Source organism: Salvia miltiorrhiza, chromosome 4 (assembly GCF_028751815.1).
Source record: "Salvia miltiorrhiza cultivar Shanhuang (shh) chromosome 4, IMPLAD_Smil_shh, whole genome shotgun sequence".
Lineage (NCBI taxonomy): Eukaryota > Viridiplantae > Streptophyta > Magnoliopsida > Lamiales > Lamiaceae > Salvia > Salvia miltiorrhiza.
In genome coordinates this window covers 11,953,512-11,979,658 of record NC_080390.1, presented here as the reverse complement: position 1 = coordinate 11,979,658, position 26,147 = coordinate 11,953,512, and the positions used below count along the sequence as shown (strand labels likewise).

Sequence of the window (26,147 nt, the reverse complement as noted above, 5' to 3'; positions counted from 1 at the left end):
TCCACGGTTGATGTGCTTTGAGTCGGCCTTTCACCTGCGGATCGAACTCGAGTTTCCTTTGGACGACCAGCTTGTCGCCGAGAGAGATTTGGTAAAACAAGCTTAGATGCAATTTCGAAAGGAATATTCCAATTCTCTATGGGAGGCAAGTGATTAACGTCACCAGAGTATGTGTCAACTAGTGAACTGCTCCAGTAGTAAGAGTGCACGTAATCCTCCACTGACTCGTTCGCCTCACTACAAAACAAACGATTATATTTATTGATCATTTAATAATGGTAATTGTGTTCATGAATAGAAATGACATACGTAATGGCTGCAATCGCATGAGAACACGACATCTGGTCCAGGTCGAATTCGTTGCATTCACAGCTCTGCTCTTGAAGGTCAACCATATAATGGCCACCACTCGCACAAATCCTGTATTTTCTCTCGGTGGTCCTCTTGGCTGTGTAACGACGACTTTTTACAAGTTCTGCACTGAGCTTCTGTTTTGCCTCCGGAGTCAGATTTTCATCGCTCTCTTATACGGCCGCAAGCCTGTCGTTGAACCACTGCTCGATAACTAATCTGATTGCCTCCAACATCGAGCAGATGGAAAGACGTCTGGCCCACAACAAACGTGCATTAAAACTCTCGGCGGCATTGAATGTAAGGAAACTGTAACGGGACACAGGACATTGTGATCGTGCCTACTTCTCCGGTCCTACGCGCAACAACTTCTCGTACGCCTTTGGCTTCAGAGCAGCCATGGCTGACATAGCACGCGTGTAATCTGATTGCTCGTAGGCGTATGCAGCTTGGCGGAAAAGCTCAGCAACACCGGGCCCGTAACCCTTGATCTTGTTCAAAAAGTGGTAGTAGCAAATACCGTGAGTAGCATTTGGAAACTCGCTCTTCACAGCATTAGCGATGGAGACATGCGCATCAGATACAATAAGTAAGTTCTCGGGCTCGCCGCAAGCTTGTCTCAGATGTGACATAAACCACTTCCACGACTCATCATTCTCGATCGGACCGACATTGATCGCCAAGGGAAAAACTGCCTCATTTCCGTCTTTTGCCATAGCGACAAACAAAATGCCACTATTTTTTCCCTTCAGGTGTGTGCCGTCAACCACAATCACTGGTCGAAGGTGAAAGTAGAAAGGTGAGATGGAAGCCGCAAGAGCAACAAACAAATGTTTGAACCGGCAGTCTATGTCTACTTCCAAACCAATCAAGGTACCAGGATTCACTTCCCTCAGGGCATACAGATATCTTGGGAGCAGGAGGAACGAATCATCAACTTGACCGTCTATCATCTCCATCCCGAGATTTCTTGCACGCAGCGCGACATCATATTTGATTTTGATGCCGAAATCGCGTACTAACTCCGCCATGATGGAGCCATGATGGATTTTGGCTTAATGACCTTTCCATCATCGCGTATTCTGTTTGCCACATACGCTGCAACCACCTTCGAGTGCGCCTTGATTTTTTTTAGCTGTGCGCAAGTCCCCTTCGCATGAATGCTCTTTCAACTTATGCACTCTCCACATCCCTCAGCCGTGACTAGACGCACAAAGATCGAAATTGCACTTGTCAGAGTGCTTGCATGAGAAATAGACCCGTCCCGAATCTGAGCGGACAACTTTTGTCTCAGTGCCTCGCTTCATGTTCCACAAACCAACAGCAATGATCAGGTCGTCTTTGCTGTTGTAAAAAGAATTCTTCTGCAGATCATCAACTCTAGAAGGGTCACTCTCGCGAGCAACCAGCGAAGCCGAGGCGTCCACTGGAATCAAGGGAACTAACCAATTAGTTAGATCACCGGTCTCGGCTATCGGATCTCCGTCACGTGTTGTACTTTGTCGGATCCAACCTGCTCGCTCGGTCTCCGTGAAATCGATTAGATCGTCGTCTAATAAATCCTCAGAGGCATCAGAAGCAGTGCCCACCTCGAGCGCAGGGTCAAATTCTTCGTCATCTTCCTCAGAATCATCATCGTCTCGTGATGCAACCGAGGCTTCAGCTTCGTGCTCAGGTTCATCATCTGTCCGCACCTTGTTCAATCTCCCACATACTTCATTAAGCCTTTCGGTTTGATTCCATGCAGATTCGTCTAGCGATTGTCCATCCCATGTAAAATATTGTCGTGGAGGCGAGCTCTGGACACCATGAAATGACGTATGATGATACGGCGTCTCATACTGACTGCATTGTGCTTCATCTACGTGGCCCGAAGGCTGAGCAAAATCAAAAGTAGGGATGTAGGCTTCTTCAATCGGACCGTTGCAGTGCTCAAAGTACACCATTGGATAGTCGGCAGTTGCCAACAAGGCTTCCACGTCATCGTCTGTGGTCAAGCCACATTTCGTCTCCCTACCAAATAGATTGGTCGCCAAATAATACAATTGGTAGCTCGAGCTCAATGAATGCGTCATCATAATATTGTTGATGCTGCACATCAGGCTCTCAATAGTTTCGTTGAGGAGGGGAAGGACCTCTGTAGCCCCACCAACATAGTATATACCATCGACGACTCTGTTGTATCTCACATATATGTATCTAACGAATTCCATCTATAAAAACACATAAAATGTAGTATTAAAATATGCATAAACGCTTTAAAAATTCACAATGAACCATAACAAGCAAGTAGCCGCCAGAAAATCATTGGCCGGCGGCACTAGCCGCTGACCACCTAGTGGGCGGCGGCTAGTGTCGCCGGCTAATGATTTTCCGGCGGCTACTTGCTTTTTAGTGTTTAACACAATCACTTAGTGTTATCTCATACAATAACATCTTGTATTTGTAAATTAATAATTTATTCTCATAAATATAACATAAAACATTCAAACTATTAATTACACAAACAATATATGAGAAAATCACCTCTTCAAGTAGAATTTGAACACCAATTGCACCACCTATCGCACAAACCACTTCTCAAATCTTGAGGGTTTCAATTTCTCAATTTTTTAACTCAACTCACGAATCTATGAGTATTTGGATTTATGTTTTCTCATTCACAAATGCATGCAGCCCTATTATAGACTAATATTAGATTCCTTTGTACAAATTCACGTGAAATGTATTGTTCATTCATTCAGTACACTTCAAACTATTATTCAATGTACAATTAAATGCATGCAGAAAGTGAGCATTAAAGCCTCATTACAATCCAAATTTGTGCAGTCACCTTATCTCTTATTTCATGTCGACATGTACTTTTTTGACTAAAAAATTAACAAAAAAATAGAAATACACAAAAAAAGGATACATATGTTACTTTCAAACATTCATAACAAGGTAAAATATTTTACAACCATATGTATTACGTCAAAATGATATTTTTTTCCCAAAAAAAATTTTAGCCGCCACGAAATCGTAGCCGGCGTCACTGGCCGTGGGTGAAAAATTTCACACGGCTAGTACGACCGGCTATGATGTTCTGGCGGCTAATCTTTTTTTAGCTCTAAAATATTGTTTTGTTTAAAGTCCAGGAGTTTCAAATGTTTTCTTCAAAAATAGCCTATTATTTTATGTGTTTACTGTATTATTTTATGTTCAATCAAATCATGCATAAAGTGAGTATAATTACCCCACTATAATTCAATTTTTTGCAGATTCAGTATCTCTCATATTTCACATCAATGTATACTTCTTGTACTATAAAAAAATAAAATTAAAAATTTAAATAAAAACTCTAAATTAAGGTATTCGTGTTATAATATAACATTACTAAGAGGGCTAAAAAATTCACTACTAGGTATTCGTGTTATAATATAACATTACTAAGAGGGCTAAAAAATTCACTACTATGTATATTATGCAACAAAAATATATTATGAAACAAATGGCGTAATTAGCCGCCGGAATTTCATAGCCGAAAAGAGTAGCCGCCGGAATTTCATAGCAGAAAAGAGTACCGGCGGCTACTGTTCACGGCTATTAATTTCTGGCGGCTAATTACGCCATTGGTTTCAACATATTTTTTTGTTGCATAATATACATAATAGTGAAATTTTTAGTCCTTTTACTAATGTTTTTATAACACAAACGTAAGCTAATTTTTTTATAATTTTTCAAACATACAGTATACATTACATTGTGAAAGTGACGTGAGTTGGGCAATTATTGTCTCTTCATCAGATTTTGAACCAAATCCATTGTGAAAGTGACGTGAGTGGGACCTTTTACAAAAAACCAAGCATGTCAGGCAAAGACTTTTTGACTTTGGGGTTGGGTGGGTAGTTTTGTAAGACATCTTATAAAAGTGGGTAGATTCCCCTATTCACATATATATATATATATGATCAAGTTAAACAGAGAATTATTATTTCATTTTGAACAAATTTAGTACATTTTACGAACAGATCAATATAACTAACGAACAGACGTCACTACTAAAAATCAAAATAGGGATAACGGTTCATACATAACGGTTTTGGTTAAAAACCGTTATGTATGAGCGCACTTTTTAATATACATAACGGTTTTACGAAACTCTATTATGTATGTATTGTTAACTACATGTATTTATAACAGTATCAAATTAAGTGTTACGTAATAGTGTTATCTATTATGATATTATATATCAGTGCTAGTGAAACCGTTAACCCAATCGTTATGTATGAGCATGTATTCAACAACGGTTGTTAAGCGTTAAGAATATCGTTATGTATGAGCGTAATTATAACGGTAATTGCAACCGTTATTCCTTACTGTTATCTATGATCTTTTTTAAAAAAAAAACTAAAATATTCCTTCTAAAAAATAAAAATATAACTCCCGCCACCCTTTCGCTCCAATTCCAAAGCTTTCGTTCCAAAATCCCCTATTCACCAAATCATCTTCTTCTTCACATTAATTTCACTCCACCAAATCACCAAATCCCCAAATCTATTCGCATGTGTTAAGTGTGAAATTGCTAATCCTCTTCGCATCTCTTCCACCAAATCACCAAATCTCGAACCCTTGTCGCCGCCCTAGCTTTCTCCAACTGCCGCTCCAGCCTTTCCTGGCCGCCGTCGGCTCGCCCTGCCCTATCTCCTTCGATTGACAGTCCGCCGCCCTCACCTAGCCTGTCCTGGACGACTCCGCAGCAGCAGCATTTTCCAACGCCAAGTTCCCAGCGAAAGGTAATGCTATTTGGGTGTTTTGAGAAGTTCAAATTTTCTTTTCATCTTACTGAAGAATACTTCAATTTTTTGTGAATTTGGGGGTTTAGGGTTCTTCTTCCCTACATGTAGCCCTAAGGTTTAGGGTTCTATGTTTCTTCGTGTGTTTTGTTTGAAGTAATCTAATAGAAATTATATATATTGGTGCAATTCTATGTTTTCTGTGGGTTACTGTTGGAGCAAGTGGAAATATTGAGTAGCTATTTCAATTTGAAAGTATGTTTATCTGCCCTTTAAATTTCTTGATCGTTTGTTCTTGGATTTCCATCTCTGCACTATCGACTGTCAATTCTTTTGATTCTTTTCTGTATTTCTGAAAGGAATTTTAGCCTAGATGGGATGAACAACCAGAATTAAGACACTACAGAGTGTTTCATAATAGATGAAGACTTGCTTTTTGCATCTTTCGCTGTGCTTTTGTGTGGATTAACTAATATTTAAATGATTGGAAATTGGAATAGCCATTTAGCTGTATTATATGTGAGTGGCTAGCTAGATATCATATCTATATTAAAATATCCATTTGAGGAGCAAAAAATAATTGCAAGCTCATAAGCCAATCAATAATCATCAGTTCAAAAATTCTAAACACCATAAGTCAAACTAGTAGGCTGCTGAAAGGGGTTCAGAGAAGGCAATGTTTAAAGCTAATAAAAAACTATTTCCCCCCACACATCTGCATTATGCTCTGCTTATAAGTCTCTACATGTAAAGATTCTAAGTGTCCCTCACATCACACTTCTGAGTTCCGACTTTTGGTTAAGCATACGTAAAACAGAGAGATCAACATTATTATTTTAAATGCAGAAACTACTCGTGTTGATATAAGCTTAACAGTCACTGCTAACATCTCAAGGCCTTAATGTAAATAGCTCAACAAGACACCACAAATATGGAATTGTAACCCAAGATACTGTTGTGCACAATTCCACCACACGTGATCTTCCTATTTGAGAGGATGCGTTATAAAATATTTAGGATTTTTTATGCCAGAAAAGGAAATCTTTTATAAAATTAAAAGAAAACCATACTTTTTTCTTGAAATGAGGACAAAGAAAAATGGTTGTTGCATGTACACATAAAAGCTAAAACCAGTTGTCAGTACGCTGAGGTCTTCACTAAGTTGATTTTTGAAATGGACAAAGTATGGATGTCAAGTAGTAGGCTGTCAAAAGAGTATGAGGACGGGGTTGAAGCTTTCTTGATTTATTATTTGCATTTTCCGATTTTATTAAAGTTATGTTTCAGCTGCTGAGATTTGTTGATTTGTTATGAGCTTGTTTAGTGATAGAAGAAGAGATTAGTCTTGATTTTTGAAGGGCAAATCAGCTGCTGCACTACTAGTACTCTCTGGTTTTAATATTGTGCATACTAGTACTGTGTTGGGATAACTATTGACTTTGAAATGTAAATTTATGTGGATTTATTGTTAGGGTACAAGGGTTGCGTTGGTGGACAAATCAAAAAAAAATTCTAGCTTATGGAACAGTGTTTGCCATCGGTAGTGTTCTACATGGTGCTCCAATGCCTGCAAATAGCTTACGCATGTCAATTGATGAGATTTTGGATGAATTTGCAACTCTTCCCTATCCTGTATCGGATGAGATACAGACTGTTGGGAGTGCATTATTAGGCAGTCATGTAGCATGGCCTAACCCTTTGGTGTTGGAAAGATCAGTTGAGGTATTTTCAATCTATATTTTCTTGTCTTGCATTCATTTAAGTGTTAATATTTGTAATATATCATGCTTTAGACACTTAGTACGAAGAAGAAGAAGGCTGACAAAATATTGATCAAGGAATCTTCAATAAACAAAATGTCATCACTGCCTCCTTCATTAATAGCACTGTACTATGTGATGGAGAAATTGTTTAAGAGCAGTCGAGGACTACAGTTGCCAATAGATACTGAGCTTTTTGGGGTTGAAATTAGTCTCTGGATTGTGGAGCGAGATCTAATTCCTTTCTGTAACATGGAGCCTATTACAGGAAGTTCCATCGTCGCATATGTTTTGTAAGTTTATCGATAAGTTAATGAATTAGTACTATTTATAATGAGGTGTTTTCTTTGTTGCTAATATATAATCATTTTTACTTTCAGCCATTTGTACAGAAACATGAATAAAGATCAAGCTGGCAAATTTCTATTTGTGAACCCGTTCACTATCTCACACTCTAGCAAGTTATCAATCGAAGATAGGGCACGCGCATTATCAGAACGATTGCTTCTTACAACTGCAAATCAAATTGTTTTGGCGCCTTGCAATGTGGAGTAAGTGAATACTTAACATTACAACCTCAATAGTTATTAAGTTCTATGATCATTGCTATACTAATTTTTTTACTTGTATGAAATAGTTCACATTGGATACTCACAGTAATTGTACCACACAAAGGCCACGTGTATATGTTCGACTCTCTTTATAATAGAATTCGTGATGTCTCTTGGAAAGCTGCTGTTGACAAGTAAGTTTTATCACCTGTGCGTATGTCCGTATACTAATTTGCTTGTATTAACTGTCATTTAACTTCTTGTTTGTCCGTATATTAATTTGCTTCTATTGGTTGTTTGTTGAAAGTAATTTAACTTCTTGATTGGGTGTCTATTCATATATTAATTTGCTTGTATTCATTCTTTTGAAGTGCTATGAGTATCTACAATGCAAACAAAGGAAAGAAATTCAAGAACTCGGCAAAATGGGAAACTATAAAGGTGTGTGCTATTGTTTATAGGTAATATTAATTCATAGTTGGTAACCTCATATTTTTATGATTCTAAATGTAGGCTCCTAAGCAACCTGATGGTACGAAATGTGGATTTTTTGTGATGCGCTATATGAAAGAAATAGTGCAAGGGTTTGAAAAGGACGCCAATATTTCTCTGCCATCATTGGTAAATGCTTATAAATATATACTATCATATTAAACTGTAACATTTTTCATAAATTATACTTGACCACTAATTTTTATTTACAGTTTACGAATGTACAATATTCTCAAGTTGAAATCGATGAAGTTCGCGAGGAATGGGCTAAGTGTGTTCTTACACATGTATTGGACTAATCAGGTATGTTTGACTTGTGAATTATGATCATGCTATTAATCATCTTATATCATCCTCTTATAATTGTGAATTATGATCAGGCTTTAAAATTCACATATATAACTTAAGTAACAAATTACTGAAACTGGGCTTTTGAGATTAAGTTTAGATTCAAACATTTGTGAAGTTAATCTTCATTTAGCATCATTTTTAGTTTCTTTACATGGCACATAGTATTATGTTTTACTGATTTTGTTTCATGGTCAGGTGGCAATAACAGTTAGCAGGAAGATAGGAAGCTAGATGTGGCATTTTGGTTGGTGTTTTGTATGTTTTTTGAATCTGGAAAAAATGTAAGAATTTGGTGAAGCAAGTGTTGAACACCATTTTTTTGTTAATATTGTTTGGATGTAAATTACATGACTACTTTAGGTACTTTGAAGCTACAATGTATGGAAGTTTAAGTTATGTTATATAATATGTTTTGGATTGTATTATTTGAGAATATTGTATATTTGTATGAATTATAATTAGGAAATTACAAAAAACAGGCAAAAAAATAAAAAAAAACCCTGAAAATATGGTTAATTTTATAACTGAGAATACATAACGGTTCTCATTGCCGTTTCTAATATATATAAACACCGTTATCTATAATCTAATTACACAACGAATAATATAAATTTATAACGGTAAAACACTGTTACAATTGATACCAAAGATAACGGACATAACCGTTATGTGAAGTACAAAAAAGCGTTGTATATAATCTCAATACAGTCTCTACGAAATATATTTTATAACGGAAAAATAAATTTCATAACGATAAAAAAGCGTTATGTTTTCTACCATTAAACAACGGTGGATAACCGTTATGTAAAACATAAATCACCGTTATATATATAACTAATACATATCGGAAAACAAACTTTTTATAACGGAAAATATTCGTTATGTATGAGTATTATACACAACGGTTTTGCATGTGTTATGGATATCCGATAAACCGTTATGTATTCATAGTATACATAACGGTATATACCGTTATGTATGAGTGCCCTCATACATAACACCACTATATACAACGGTAGTTTTGGTACATACATAACGGAAATTTACCGTTATGTATGAGCGTTTTTTTTAGTAGTGCGTATTTGGTAAAAAAAAAAAAAAAAGAGAAAAACTCGCCACAAGCAGGATTCTCACTCTTAGCTTCGCTGAGACAAAACATATGTCTACCCTGCGACTGCCAAGATCTCACGGAGTCAGAGCACTAGTCTGAACTCCTCTCGGCTCAAACACTCCGAATCAGTTAGAAGGAGGTTCAAAAACTTGCCAACTAGATTACAAAGAACAAGCTCTCTGTAATCAGTTACTTAGGCTTTGGATATACAATATTTGCCTAAGGTTCTAAGAGAATGTGTGTAATCAGTAGTGGACTGATTTTGGCTTTGTGATTTTTTTCTTCGATTCAAACTTTGGAAGGCTTTGATTTGCTGAGTAACGAATTCGGCAGCGTTTCAGCTTATGTATTTGAATCGGTGAATATTGAAGTGATCATCGAGCTCTATTTATAGGAGAGGTCTTGAATAGATCCGTTGGCGGAGAAGGTCTTCAAGAATTCATCCGTTGGAGAGAATTTCGAACTTTGCTGAGGCTTCAATCTTTGAGGTTCCTTGTTTGATGAGAACGACTACTAAGGAGCAGGAGATAGGACATCTTTGAAAAAGGTAGTCACCAAAAAGGAATGCTCTGCAGAGAAATAACGATCCTTGAAATTTCTGCATTTAATGCGGCTGTACTTTGGGAGTGCGTGGCTTCCTTTTAACTTTGGAGGTTCAGTCCGAGGAAGAATGTTAACTGATACTTGACTTTAGTATCAGTCCGCTGAATCCACGTGGCCTGCATTAATGAATCAGTTCGAAACTAATCCTTCAGTTGAGAAACTCAATCAGTCAAACATCAGTGTTTGACTCTGCCTTTAATCGCTACATCAGTCGAGTTTTTCAGTCTTCAGTCTTCAATCCTCCGGTCTTCAGTCTTCAGAACAACAGCTAAACTAGAAAAAGAATTCTAACACTTGAGTTCGAAAGTTCTAGTCTATTACAAAGAAACCTTAACAATTTTAATATCATCAAAATTAGGACAAGGATATTTCACTAAGTTCCCAACATACTATCTGATATATCATACATTGAATTTAGATTTATTAGTTACCACCAAAAGAATGATATTTTCTTTCTTTTATTTCCAACGTATTTTGCCTTTTCTAATTGTCGTTTATGTAGAATTGTCAAAAAGTTATAGTACCTTCTTTTTAAATCAGACAAAACCAAAGTATTTTTCCAAAATCCGAGAATTAAAATATTCAGCTTTGAAAAAAAAAGTTCGTAACAAGAAGACACACTACGAAAGGAAAAATAGCACGTTGTTATTAAGGGCTATTAAATCTATATTTCATAACTTTTTGAAACCAAACCAGAAGTATAGATATTTTATGCTAAATGCATGAACATTTCAAATTATTCGAAAGTAGAAAGTAAAAGTAAATATTCGAGTTTGAAATGAAATAATTGCACCAATCTCTAATTTATTTTGAAAATGGGGTCTAATTCCACCGAAAATACCAATCTTTTATATGATTAAAATTCAGCAAAAATAAATAAAGTTGATTTGAAATTTTTAATTAGCTAGATTTGATTAGGGCTGCATCTGCAAATCTGCACACGCCCATAAAATTGGTTATTTATAAATTTTGGGATTCTCAAATTGATCCGTTGGGCGTTATCTAAATTTCTTCGGCTGACGGCCCACTATGAGTCTATGAATAGACATGGGTTTAATGCACAATTACTTCCATTTTATTTTTGGGTAATTCTATTCATAGCCCGCATTTTATTCAGTGTAGCCCCCTTTAAAATAATAATAAATAATTAAATATAAATTTACTATTTTACCCTATAATTTATAATCCCATAATTAAAAACTTCATAATCCATAGCTCCCAAATTAAAATCTCTACAACACATAGCCCCAAATAACATGATCTTTTCCACGCAACAAAACAAATTTCAATACCATCGAGCCATAAAGAAATTCCATTAAAACTTGAAAAATTCGGCAAAGGTCAGAGAAAGTAGAAACTGAGCGAGAATGGGAGAGCAAACTATGCCAATTTATCAGAAAAGCTACAATAAATAAAACTCAACATAATATTGAAGAGCATATCCTATTCGAGTATAGCCCATAACACTTTTGGGGAACCTATTCCACGTCTTCCATAGTTAAAGTCTGAACACTTTCTATAAAACCCAAAACGAGCCCCTCCTTCCCCCCACTTTTGTGTTTAATATGAAAAATCTTAAGCAAGAGCAAAATGTTAAACCAGTAGGGAAACGCTGTAACATGTTTCAAGAAAATCGAGCAGAAATCATTAACCTCGTAATATAAATTAAATATCCAAACTTTGAAAATTTAGATGACACATCAGAATTTATAAATAGAGAAATAGAGATGAAAAGATTGCAGAAACAACTATCGTACAAAGTGAAATACAGAAAAATAAAACTTTTGGGGCTATGACTATGAGCTATAGGATATTTAATTTAGGGGCTATGAGCTATAAGATAAAATAGTAAATTTATAATTATTTATTATTATTTATTTTAAATCGGAGCCTATACAGAGTAAAACGGGGGCTATGAATAGAATCACCCTTTATTTTCACATTTTTTGTGTTTTTTTTTTTTTTCTGCTCCAATTACTACTATCTTAATAATTGAATAAAAAAGCCTTCTAAAATTTTTTTGAATAAAAAAGGTATCGACGAAAGCCCAAGATAATCTAAAATATATCTATACTATATTATAAAGCTAACTTCCAATTTGAAATCAATTTCAAAATTGAGTGGTAATGTTGTAGTTATAATTTTTATAATAAAATTGAAGGTTTATTTTGTAAACTACTTTTTTTTATCTTCTTTTTTTTCTTTCTTATTATTAAATTGCGATTTTATTAAAGAAAGAAAGAGAAAAAACCTAAGAACCCTTGAAAGCACAAAAGAGCAGACTAAGGGCCGAGCCTCATTAAAACCTCTCTAAAGAAAACCCAATGAGAAAAACCTTAGAGAGGAAAAAGAGTACTCGTCTAAGACGAAACCAACAAGAGGGAAACAAGCGGAAATGGAACCGCTTCCAGAACTCCGGCCTAACCATCGTCCTGAAGCAGCCCCGGCTTGTTTCCCTAACCAAAAAACGCAGACCAGAGACACAGAGAGCAAAGAAGAAAAAACCATCTCGAGAAAGAGAAGAAAAAGCAAGCACCGAAAAACGAAGACGAACAGACGTCGAAATTTAAAAATTTAAAAATTCGACTAATTATAAAATACTAGTACGTGACCCGTCGAAATTCGATGGGGTCTATTAAAATATAAATTTATGAAATTTTTAATGTAGTTTTTGGTTCATGAATTTTTTTCACTAAAATAAAAAATTTAATGAAATTATTTTAAAGTAGAAAATTATAATATTTATTTGAAATTGACCGATCTAATTTAAATATCTTATGAAATTTATATGTAAGCAGAGTTTCAATCCAACTTTGTTGTGATTTTTAAGGGATTTGTAGTCTTTTTCTATAGTAGTTTTTTTATTCCTAATATACAGTAGGTATTAGAGGCAAATTAAGATATAATAAATTTTAAATCGTGTCCATTAAAGTATTATTGATTAAGGGTATAGATTAGTTCTATATTCTTATCTTAAGAGTGATTTTTATTTTAACCCAATTAAAGTATTATATACGTTAGAGCCTGAATTGGTCTGTCCATGAGGTCGAAGATAATATTTTAGGGAATATAAATAGAATTAATAACATCAAAGTCATATATATTAAAAAAGTAAATCAAGTACGTTTTTAAATTGAAATTGGAGAGTTGGATATTATGAAGTATAATATTACAATAATCATTACAACCTCAAAATTACAAATATATGTATTTTCTATTTTTCGTGTATGGATATAAATAAAATTTTATTGATCAATGGAATACTTTATAAAGATGTTTATTGATCAATGGAATACTAATATATAGATTTTTAGATATTTAATAGTTTTTAGATATATAATACTTTTTAGATATTTAATAGTTTTTGGATATGGAAATTGATTAAAAAATAAAAATAAAAATGAATGAGAATTGAGGAAAAGTAGAATGGAGTGATTGTACGACGCCACGTAGGATAGAATTGATTTTGTTGGAATATTTATATAATGATTTTTTAGATATTTAGTTTTTAAATATATCATGATTTTTAGATTTTTAATGATTTTTAGATATAGAAATTGATAAAAATTTAGAAAAAAATAAGAATGAATGAGAATTGAGGAAAATTAGAATGGAGTGATTATAGGATGCCACGTACGGTAAGATTTATTTTGATTTAATATATATATATATATATATATATGTGTGTGTGTGTGTGTGTGTGTGTGTGTGTATAGATTGAGGAAATAGAATTTATTTTGTTGGAATATTTATATAATGATTTTTTAGATTTAGAAATTGATTAAAATTAAAAAAAAATGAATGAGAATTGAGGAAAATTAGAATGGAGTGATTATAGGATGCCACCTAGGATATGATTTATTTTGCTTTATGTTAAAAAGCTAACTTCCAATTTGAAATCAATTTCAAAATTGAGTGGTAATGTTGTAGTCATAATTTTTATAATAAAATTGAAGGTTTATTTTATAAAAAAAAAAAAAGCTACTTTTTTTTATCTTCTTTTTTTCTTTCTAAAATTTAAAAATTCGACTAATTATAAAATATTTAATATGCATAAAATTATAGATCATGATAAGAGTTTTAATTTGATAAATTTTATATAAATATTTAATTTAAAATGTAAGAGTTATACTCCCTCCGTCCACGAAAAAGAGTCATGTTTCCCCTCTTTTTTTTGTCCACAAAAAAGAGTTTTGTTTCACTTTTTATACAATTTTACCCTTTCTTGACTTATCTATTTACTTGATTTGTCATTCATGGACCCACCACAATAAATGATAAACAACCTATTTAATTTCTTAATTAAATTCTAATCTTTCTCCTTAATTGAATCTTACACATTACCCCAACTTCTTCCATTACTATTTGGTCAACCCATTCCTAATTTCTTCCATTCTTTTGGCAAAATTCTAGTCTGCCAATCATTTTTGCGCCACCTTCCTCCTGTGATTTAAGGTAGTCGTCGTCTCCCTCTGAAACCCCAAATCGAAGTTCATCGCTGCCTCCCTTTGATGGAGTTGTTATTGACGTTTTCACAAGTGTTGACGGCGACTCACACTCAATCAGCGAGTCGCGGGTTTGGCCGGCAACAACAAGGAGATTCTGCTCGATTGAGGTGATTCCGGTGATCTCATCGAGCATGGAGGAGGTGAAACCCCCGGAAATCCCAAATCGCCGCCTCCCAGTGAGCGCGAAACCTTCAGGAATCGCATTCCTCAAATTGTCGGCTCCTTTTTCAAGGTTAGGAGCCACATGCACTGCACGGCTCGCCTTTCTTCCCCAGTGAAGAGCGCCACAACCGACCGCCCCTCTCTTCGACGCAACAATCAGCAGCCGTAGGAGGATCCACTACCGTCGTTGTCGCTCTTCACCCCTCTCTCTCTATAGATCTAAAAATCATCCCTTTGTTCTCAGGTAACAACGACAATCCCTTGCTGTCTCAGAAATTCCGACAACCATGGATGCCCCCAACTTCGACTCCCACTCACTGTCCGAACAAACGACAGCCTCAAATTTTAGTTTTTTTTCCATAATGTTCATTTACTGATTTTGTTATGAATTTGTTCGAATTTGTTGCTGGAATTTCCTGAGTTTGTTGCTGGAATTTCCTAAATATGTTGATCGAATCTTTTTGTTGAATTTGTTGAATGTGTTTGAATTTGTTGCTGAAATTCATTTCTTATTGGAATCGAATTTGTTTGAATTTGTTGTTGAAATTGTTTGCTCAATATTGCTTGTGTTGGGAACTTAATAAAATATTCTAATCCTTGTTTTGATGATACCAAAATTAATAGGTTTCTGTTGTAATAGACTGGATCTGCTTGAACTCAAGTGTTAGAGTTCTTTTTCTAGTTTAGTTGTAGTTCTGAATACTGAAGAACGAAGGACTGAAGACTGAAGACTAAAGTTGCCGACTGAAGGATCAGTCGAAGAATCAGTTTTGACTGATTACTTAATGCGTGTCACGTGGAATCAGCGGACTGATACTAAAGTCAAGTATCAGTTGAACATTCTTCCTCGGACTGAACCTTCAACGTTCAAAGGAAGCCACACACTCCGGAAGTACAACCGCATTAAATGCAGAGATCTCAGGATCGTCCTTTCTCTGCAGAGGTCATTCCTCTTTGGTGATTACCTTTTCAGAGATGTCGCATCTCCTGCTCTTCAACATAGCCGTTCTCACCAAACAAGGAACTTTGAAGATTGAAGCATCAGCCCAAGTTCAAATTACTCTCTAACGGAAGAAATCTTGAAGACCTTCGCCAACGGATCTATTCAAGACTTCTTCACCGATTCAACGACATAAGCTGAAACTCTGCCAAAATTGTTTCTCAACTAAAGCCCAGACTCTCCAAAGTTTGAATCGAAGAAGAGAATCCAAAAGCCAAAAATCAGTCACTGCTGATTACATACATTCTCTTAGACCTTAGGCAAACCTTGTTTATCTAAAGCCTAGGTCAAACTAACTCCAAAGAACTTGTTCTTTGAAGTTTAGTTGGCAAGTTTTCAAACCTCTCTTCAACCTACTGAATCGAGTGTTTGTGTTGTAAAGGAGTTTATAAAGGTATTCTGTCTCCGTGAGATCCTAGTGCCCAGTGCGTGCTAGGAGTGAGAAATCCAACAAGGTGTGTTGGTACTGAAGATTGGATCTTTGGTTGTTTCGGTTGTGTGCACCCGTAAGCACATATTCAGGTTTGCAGTGCACCCGTAAGCACTTGCCCAGTGAAGTTGTTGGTCTGATCAACCGACCGTGGATGTAGGATGTGTTTTTCCGAACCACGTAAAAATCTCCGTGTTATTTACAGCTTTGAGTATTTACTTTCTTACTTGTGCTCTTCCTTTTGTTAACTGAAAACTGATTAATAGCAAAGAGAAACCTAAAGTCTAACAACGTGCTTAACTCACAGGCTATTGCGAAACAAAAGTTTTCCGCTACGTATGTTATCAGTCTGACTGATCTATCTTCTGATAGTCAGTAGGATTCATAACATCTCTGTTTACTAAACTCGACTTAAGCCTTACGTGTATCAGTTAAGGTATTTTGACTTAACTGATAACTCTTTACTGAAGAGTTTTCAGTATCAGTCGTCAACCTTATTTTGGTCAAAACACTTTTCAGTAAACAGGTGTTTGAGTTTGTGTTTGAAGTTTCGTTTTGATCTCTTGTAAAGATCGAAAAATAGCCTATAGGTATATTCCTTCCCCCTCCCCCCCTCACACACCTATTCGAGACCCTCCGGACCTAACAGCTTGAAATTGTTAATTTACCCATTAATAAAGGATTAATCAATTAAAATTGTTATTAACACTACCCCTATAAATTTACTTCTCTCTCCACTTACACCTACTTTAACAACTTTGTTAAAACTCGTGCCGAGTCCCAAATGAGACTCTTTTTCGTGGACGGATGGAGTATTTATTTAAAGATTAAAATTTTTACAAATTCTCTCTCCTCTCTCATCTTTTTTTGAATAAATCTACTATTTTTTGTTTTTATTTTTTTTAACTTATTATTTTTTTCCTTTTCATAATATCTGTTTTTAATATTATGAATTTTTTATTTTTTTTTAATATTCAACTTAAATATATTCAATTAAGGTTAATTTTTTTATTATATTTATACATATGATAATTAAGTTGGTATCATCTTTTTTTGAATAAATCTACTATTTTTTATTTTTATTTTTTTTAACTTATTATTTTTGCCTTTTCATAATATCTGTTTTTAATATTGTGATTTTTTTATTTTTTTTAATATTCAACTTAAATATATTCAATTAAGGTTAATTTTTTTTATTATATTTATACATATGATAATTAAGTTGGTATCGATTTAATATAAATATAAAATATAAAAATGTTTTTTGTGCATTGCACGGGATGCAAATGCTAGTATATATTAAAAAGACGGCTTTCAATTTGAAATCATTTTTAAATCAATTTCAAAATTGAGTGGCAATTTTGTAGTTGTAACAAATTGAAGGTTTATTTGATTTTTTTTTTCTTTTTTTATCTTCTTATTTTATTTTCTTTCTAAAATTATGAAATTCTACTAATTATAAAATATTTAATATGTATATCAAATTAAAGATCACAAAAATTTCTTTAATTTGATATATTTTACGTAAATATTTGATTTAAAATGTAAAAGTTATATTATTTTAAAGGTTAAAACTTTAAAAAAATCTCTCCTCTCTCATCTTTTTTTAATAAATCTATTTTCCAATTATTTTATATTTTTATTTTTGAACTGAATTTTTTGCATTTTAATAATATCAATTTTTATTATTGTGAATTATTTTTTTATTTATTTTTTATTTTTTCAATATTCAGCTTAAATATATTTAGCTAAAATTATTTTTATTATATTTTTAAATATGATAATTGAATTGGTATCAGTTTTACATAAATATAAGAATATAAAAAAAAATTCGTGCATTGCAAGGGGTGCAAATATTAGTTAGTTAGAAAACAATAATTATTTAATCCAGTATATACTTTACTGAGCTTTGAAATAAATTAAATCCAACTCTCTTTACGCTCGGAAACGAATATTTATCTGTTAATTAAATTTACAAATTGATTACTGCTCCTGCGCAAAAGAAAAAAGAAAAGATCATAATAAATGATGGGGAGTTGTATATATAACCAGACCACTTTAGAGCAATAAATTAAGTAATTAACTAATAATGTATATATATATAAATTGGCACTGTGGAAACTTGCAGTAAAATTTGTTGATATTAGTAACATATATGGGAACTTCTTTTCTTCACATCATCAAAATATACAAGGTACAATCAAATTAAGCACAATTAATTAATATATAAGAATAATTAAACAAGATTTCACTTAATTAATCATGTTGTTCATCACTCCAATTCCTGATCGCTTGCAATACCCCTCGTTTAACCACCTGAGCATCTATGCTATCAGACTGCCCTTCATTCTGCAATTTTTAATTATTAATAATTAATTACAAGGAAATATAATTAAATCAATTGCATATTGCTTCAATGTAATACTAAAACACTAAAAAGTCCATGGAATTTAAATTTCATGGAATTCACATAGATTCCAAATGACTTTCAAAGAATTCGTGGTTGGATTTCACCCCGATTTTCACTGATTTTCGAAGACTTTACGGGATAATTTTGGAATTGAATTCCATGAAACCAGCGCCCGCTAGAAGAGACCCAGCGCCCGCGGAGTCCCAGCACCCGCTGGAAACCCAGCGACCGCTGAGTTCCAGCGAGCGCTGGAAAACCAAAGTCTGCTTCTGTGGTATATTTTTGGAGTAGGCTTCTGTGGAATGAGGAAAAAAAATCGAAGAGCTGTATTTAAAAAGCGTGGGTGGGCTGGGCTGCCTGGGCCCAGCGACCGCGGCAACCCAGCGGCCGCTGGGAACCCAGCGCTCGCTGGACACTCTTAACGATTGCTGAGTTCCAGCGCTCGCTTAAAACTTCATGAATTTCAATTCTCGTGGTTCTTGGCCGGATTTCGTCGTGTGTATTTTTTGGATGAAATCCATGAAAGTCATTTCGGATTTTAAGTCAATGGAATAACGAATACACCTAGATTTGTATGGATTTTAAAAAGTCTTGAATGAATACACCTAGATTTATATGGACTTTTAAAAGTCTTGAACGAATACACCCAGATTTCTGCAGACTTTTAAAAGTCTTGAACGAATATACCCAGACTTTTAAAATCCATAGAAATCCATCAAATTCCACAACGAATACACCCCCTGGCGACCTCGATCACGACACTAATATTATTGGTTCGAATCCTATTAAGATATTCTACTCTCATCAAGAAATTAATAGAAGAAAATATGTAGTTAGCATATAGTTTCATTTCCTTTTAATTGTTTTGTTTCCTCATCAAATATATAACATATAAGCATGCATATATATTAAGAATTGATATGAAAATAAGAAGATATAGACTATGACAAATCAGATTTTTGTCAGAATACAATAACCAGAGACTTATATACAAAAGTGTGTGGTGCAAATTATGAGGCAGATTTTATGTGGGTTGCACGTGATCTTATTATTAATTTGATCAAGTACACAAACTTTTCGTGTACTAGGATTTAACAATCTTATAGTTACGATAATAATCTGCATAAATTAGAAACTTGTTATAGTGAGAATTGTTAAGTGTAGTAAATTCCGTACGCAACATACAATTTATTGCACTAAACGTATATATAAGTTACTCTAATTTTTACAATAAGAATCTTCTCATTTAAATCCTTTGACTGTGTTCTCTTTTATTGTTAATTAATCATTAAAAAAAAGGGGGGGAACTCTTTCAAACTCCCTTATTTCTTTTCCCTCGATTTCTACAAATTAAATAAAATCTCATCACTCACATTCCTATCCCTCCTTTTTGTAGGCAATTTTTTTTTTAGAAAATTAGAGAAACAAAATGAGGAATTTATGAGAATTTTTTTTATCCCATATTTTTTCATAATGTATTTACAATATATATATATATATATATATATATAATACATGAACAAAAGATGACCACATCGTGAATAATTGTATAGAACACATATACGAAATTGAAAATCAACTAATGTGATTGTTCATATACTATATCAAATATTGTTCACTCTGGGTATTTCTTATTCATGAGTTTTATGAATATGTGCAGGGTTCTCATCTGATGAAAGATATATACATATATATAGGATGTGGGAGAGGGAGAGAGAGTGGGTGTGTGTTTTTTTACCTCACTAATGGCTTCAAGACGGAAATTATCAGAACAAGAAACCCTAGCGTCGAGTACTTCAAGGCCCAACTCCTCAAAAGCTTCGAGTATGGAAACAAGCAAACCGGGGCAGTTTTTCTCAGACAGCACGTTTATTAGGAATCCTTTTTCTAGGGTTTCCACTTTCACCTGCAATAAAATACTAAAATTAATCTCCAAATTTAATTTAGTGTGACATCTGCTGGTATTACCGCAGGCAAGGAGTCTTGTCGGCTGGAATTTTGTAGAGTCGCCACATCTTGATTCAGCGTCTCCACCCTCTCCTTTAACTCTTCGATGTATCTTGATGCATCCACCACGATCGATGCTTTATTCACCTTTTTTAAATTAAATTAAAAAACTACCGTGAATTATTAATTTCATCACTATTAAAAATCAACAGAAATTCACCTATTAAATTCAATCAAATCCTATTTTTGTAATTAAGCAAGATTTTTATTTTCTTTTAATAAAGAAGCTAGCAATTAAAGGTTGAGATACCTACAGAAGTAGAATGAGAAGCAGAGCGAAGCTGCTCCAATTTCTGATATAGTGCTGCTTTCTTTTTGTTTCGAGAGCTCATATTTTTTCTTCTTCTTCTCCTTCGACTTCGACTTCTTATACGTCTGGAACGTACAGACGTAAAAAAAGCGCAGAACACACACTTGATCAGAAGATACCTGGAGAGGAAGAGGGGTTTTAAAGAGAGAGAAAGAAGAGAGAGAGGGATGATCAGTCAAGCAATGTTGATGTATGATTTGCTTGTTTTTTTCCTGCATGAGTACCACAAGTTTCACAGGAGATTATGACGTAATTTGTTGTTTGCATATTAATTTATATATTCTCACTTCAGCCCATCCACTTGTTATATATTCATTTTTTGGTCCTTGTAATCTTGACCTTCTCGTCAAGACTTCAACTCTTACTTCGGTCAACGTGTATATATATACAGAAAGAATATCAAATGAAAGTGGACAAATATGGTGAGAAATAAAAATACGTTAGATTTTTAAATATTATGATTAGTGGAGGGTGGGTCGGGGCAAAATTTCACCTGAGTTCAAATTTTGAGATGAGCGAAAGTTTTATTAATTAATTGAATACTAGTATTATTCAACATTATATATTGACTTATTTAGTATTATCATTTCTCACAAAAAATAACACTCTAACTATAACTTAACCATATATATATGTATGTATGTATGTAGGGAGAGGTTCAAGAAAGAACCATTAAATAAAAGAAGAACGGGAAACCATTTTCAGCCATTCGATCATCAAGATCCACGGTGGATGCATTATCTTATTGGATTAATGCAGATCCTGGGTTCGAATTCTGAAGGGAGCAATTTTTTTTTATTTTTTTGTGTGCATTAATTTTAACAGTGAATGCATTAATTTTTACAGTGGATGCATTAGATTTGATGGTTCTCACGTTCTCACAAATAATGTACTTCTCTCTAGAACCACACCCTATGTATGTATATGTATAAGTGTGTGTGTGTGTGTGTATATATATATATGTGTGTGTGTGTGTGTGTGTGTGTGTGTTTATATTTGTGAAGAAATTTATTTAATCAATTGGGATTATTGAAGGGTTGTATACTGAAAGCAAGACTTTATGCTTGTATACATTGATTCCTTGGTTCACTATGATTCTTCTATCTAAAATATTGTTATTGCATAATCCTATTATAGTCCAATTTATCTCATACTATAGATTATATGGTGTGTTATAGATCGCAGAAGATCATATAATTGGAAAAAGTTGAGATATAAATTGAGTTCACAATCGAGGCAACTATGGACGAGTTGCTGGTTTAGATTGTAGCATAAATGGATAAATAGTTTGTCTTGGCTATTTATTTATGCTAGTACCTTCGTGTATTGAACAGGATCACAGTGAGATGAATTCTTATATTCTGACTAATTAAGAATCAAGATCTCGGTGACTTAAATAGTCTTAACTTTAATTGAATTAATCGGTGTGATTAATTAATTGACTATTGCTTTGATTTATCATGGGTGAGAGTTCTATTGAAGCTCAATATACTCGATACTTTGGGTGATATCAATTATTATTTGACATGCGATTATATTGCAATAAGGATCTGTGTGCTGCTAATAACAGGATGATAATATCCTCTCGAGGAACTTAATATGTTTATTGTATTAAACCCTGCAGGCTATGTTGCATAGGTACGGGGATGCGGATGCGGGGGCGATACGATACGAGTACGGGGATACGGATTTTTAAAAATTATAGGGTGCGATTCGGCAAAGATACATCTAATTATTAAAATTTTATGATATATAATGCTTATAAAATATATACAATTTAAATTTTCTTAAATTAATTATATGTAATTTACATTTTATTTTACCCAAAAGTTAAGTATTTTCAATTAAATAAGTTAATTGAGCAACAATATAACGATTCAAATATTATTAGTCCAATATATAAGTCATAATTGAAAATAAAATTATCAAAATAACCTTGTGTAGGCCTTTCGTGCACGAGATACGTGAATTTCGCCTATGGAATTTGCGAATCCGATTTATTTTTATAAATTGTTTTAAAAGATACGCCACGTGGCGAATCGGGTGCGAATCCAACGAGAATTCGAGAGAATCGCATCCTAACAGAATCCGATTCGCCGTACATGCTAATTTTTGAAGAATCTGTGCATCATAGCCTGCAGGTAGAATTAGTTCATATACGATAATAAGTTTAAGTGGTAGCACTCGAGATATCGTTTATAATTAAGCGACTGATTAATTAATTAATTGATCGTCAGAGGAATTAATTAATTAATGGATATTAGATATCTTAAACACGGGATTTAATTAAGTCTAATGCTAGCCCCAACTCACCTAAAGAATAAAGAGGTAATTCAGTATTAATTTTCTAGTGGAATAAATTAATACTTGTGTCTCGATTTTATTCTGGGTTGAATAAGAAAATCGAACATTGGGATGTCAAACTTTATTCAAGCTAGTAGATCCCCGCTTGGCTCAATTAAGGCTCAAACTCCTTAAGTGGGCGTCCCCTCTATTCTCTAAAGCCTCTGGGCTTGGTCTGGTTTAATTATGTTTATGGATTTATTATTTAAGTATGATTAATACCTAGTATAAATAATAAGACAGCCCTAAACCTAATTATTATTCATTAACGTGAAATCAGAAAAGAGTAATCTGTGAGAGCAGAAAAGTGAGAAAGAGACGCCAACTTTGAAGAGGGAGAGGACTTGAAGATCGTTGCCACCCAACGTCAAGTCTTGCCGTGGGAACAAGTTGGAAGATCAACACTGGAGTCTCTAATCGCCGGATTTGCAAGTAAGACTCGTTCCCTTGTAATAGGCACGAATGGTTTTTGTATGTATTCGTTTGGTATTCGAAATTGGTCACGGGCACGAGAATCATATATCAAAATATGGTTCCTTCAATTATATACTCTCTTATCCAATTAACATTGTTTAATTACATGCAGCAATTTGGTACTTATATCAATATATATTAGTAAAACTCAATTTCATGACATTTTAATCCTATTTTATTAATTAGGTTACATCAATGATATTACCTTTATTCCCCTAAAAAAATGATATTACCTTTGTCTAATAATTTTGATGCTGACATAAAGAGAATTTTTTTTTTTTTTTTGAGAAATTCCAAAACGTGCCAACTTATTATTCCATTTGTTAATCCTTAACCTTTCTTACATGCATAATTAATTGACGATGACACGATTTAGTTGATAAGGTGCTTTTTTTGCGATTTATTAATAAGTCAGAATTAATTTGAGTCACTTGGACAAATTAGTGTGCATGTGTGAATGTGCTCTAAAATTACAAAACCTTTCTTACACGCACTAAATGGAACTAATTAAACAATTCAACATTCCATGAAAATTAATGAAACCCCATTCCCCCTCGCTTTTTGATCGGAGGATAATTATTATACTATCATCATCAAGCACAATATTGAATCAATATATGTGAAATATATGAATATGATTTCGTTGTGAAAATTAATAAATTTAAGAAGAAAAAAAATTACCAATCGAACCCGGCCGTAAGAATTCATGGTAAATCTTACAATCTATAAGCTAAATTCTTTTTTATCATATATTATATTATATATATATATATGAACTCATTTCAACCGATCTCTATTTTAATATCTATATATCTCTATATGCTTGTTATATTTAGAGAGAGGTGAGAAGAAGATGACGGCTAGTAGACAGAGGGGGTTGTCTAAAGATCCCCCGTGAGAAGTGTTTGGAGGCATTTGTGACAGCTAATATTTTTACTTCAAATATTTGCCCATTCTTCCCATCTACAACTCCCTCAAATCTCACTCTTCATCACGAGTCTCTCTCTCTCTCTCATGTATATACATAGAAAACTCGTTGAGAATGCTAAATATTGTGAGAATTGAGAATATGAATGAATACATGCAAATAAATTAGTAAATTTTACAATTAAATCAATGTAACGCATGAATAGATATTTTCGTATGGATTCAAACCCTGAAGGCAAAATTTTCACCATATTAACTGGATACGATTATTTATGAATTATATAAATTATACATGTATATATATTACGTACGTATATGTAGATTTTGAAATCGATATATAACCTAGCTAAAACTCGATGGAGTTGTTCGATCGGCCTAACATTATAAGTTATGGTTAAAAATAAATTTGTCTGTTTGTTAAATTCCTCAAATTTGTCACGTGCTTCTGTGCTGAATTTACCATGTCTTCATTTTTCAACAGTTAGTCAAATTTTGTCTCTCATCGTACCTATCCACTGATGCTCCTAAATTATGGGCACATTTTGCACTGCCATCAATACCTATATACAAATATCGTCATCAACCCTAATTTTTTCTATAACCGGATACATTTTTTTATTCAAATCACGTGATCCATTTTACCTTTTTTCTTATTAATTAACTTATTCTCCTCATTTTTTCAGGCTCCGATATTAATTACACATGCATCTCAAGGAATTAATAATGTAATAATGATAAATACAATTCAAAGTGGACTCATTTTATAGCATATGTGTCGTTTTATACATATATACACGAAAAATATATATATATATATATATATATATATATATATATATATATATATATATATACTGGAGAAAACGAAATTTAATTAAATCGGAGAAAGGAAACGGAGATTATTCGATTACTTTATATAAGAGACAACAATGTAATTATCACTGACAACTGTATATTGCAGTTTTAATAGAATATTAATGTGTAAGAATATATAATACAAAAAACAAAGAGATTCCTACTCGAGTAAAAGTCCTAAGCACAAGAAATTAATAAGTATCATTCCACAACTAAGATCAACAAATATTACATTACTCTCCTCTAAACAAATTAATATATTATCGCCTTACAATATTCAATCCATTTTCTAATTATTATAAAATTGCGATTTATTGATACAAAAAAAAAAAGACCTAAAAGAAACCCTTGAGAGCACAGGAAAGCAAACTGAGGGTTAGACCTTGTTAAAACTTCTTTAAAGAATACCATGTGAAAAAACCTTAAAGAGGAAAAAGAGTGTCTGTCTATAAACAAAATACAGGAAAAACAGAACGAAAGAATAACAAGTCTCAAGTTTCGGACTAACCATCACCAAAAACTTGTTATCCCAGAAGAAAAATGTCATGTCAAGAACATAATTGGCATTAGGACTCGGTACTAATCATCGCCCCAACACTAAGCATCTAAGCCTATCCAAGACATGACAGAAGAAGAAAGCCAAATCAATCCATTTTCTAATTATAATAACTCTCCCAAATTAAATTACATCAAACAAGTAAAGTACTCCATATCAAGAAGTTTTAAG

General features: G+C 33.5%; 2 protein-coding genes across 7 annotated transcripts; one reads left to right on the top strand and one right to left on the bottom strand.

Moving 5' to 3' along the window:
• Positions 1-4,663: 4,663 nt before the first annotated feature.
• On the top strand, positions 4,664-8,705 carry LOC131022744 (uncharacterized). Of its 5 annotated transcripts, none has more exons than XM_057952264.1 (9): positions 4,669-5,126; positions 6,599-6,848; positions 6,920-7,179; positions 7,267-7,437; positions 7,524-7,631; positions 7,809-7,878; positions 7,951-8,058; positions 8,142-8,200; positions 8,476-8,705. In XM_057952264.1, the coding sequence occupies exons 2-9, from the start codon at positions 6,690-6,692 to the stop codon at positions 8,483-8,485; spliced, it is 945 nt and encodes a 314-aa protein (XP_057808247.1). In that variant the 5' UTR covers positions 4,669-5,126; positions 6,599-6,689; the 3' UTR covers positions 8,486-8,705. The 5 variants fall into 5 exon arrangements, with proteins under 5 accessions (XP_057808250.1, XP_057808248.1, XP_057808249.1 ...); XM_057952263.1 differs by having other exon boundaries at positions 4,675-5,126; positions 8,142-8,232; XM_057952265.1 differs by lacking the exon at positions 7,951-8,058 and having other exon boundaries at positions 4,666-5,126; positions 8,142-8,232.
• Positions 8,706-18,216: 9,511 nt separating this feature from the next.
• On the bottom strand, positions 18,217-21,043 carry LOC131022743 (transcription factor bHLH93-like). 2 transcript variants are annotated; one of them, XM_057952262.1, is made up of 4 exons: positions 20,766-21,043; positions 20,473-20,598; positions 20,243-20,410; positions 18,217-18,443 (listed from the first exon to the last, which is right to left on the bottom strand). In XM_057952262.1, the coding sequence occupies exons 1-4, from the start codon at positions 20,841-20,843 to the stop codon at positions 18,351-18,353; spliced, it is 465 nt and encodes a 154-aa protein (XP_057808245.1). In that variant the 5' UTR covers positions 20,844-21,043; the 3' UTR covers positions 18,217-18,350. The 2 variants fall into 2 exon arrangements, with proteins under 2 accessions (XP_057808245.1, XP_057808244.1); XM_057952261.1 differs by having other exon boundaries at positions 18,217-20,410; positions 20,766-21,034.
• Positions 21,044-26,147: the final 5,104 nt, after the last annotated feature.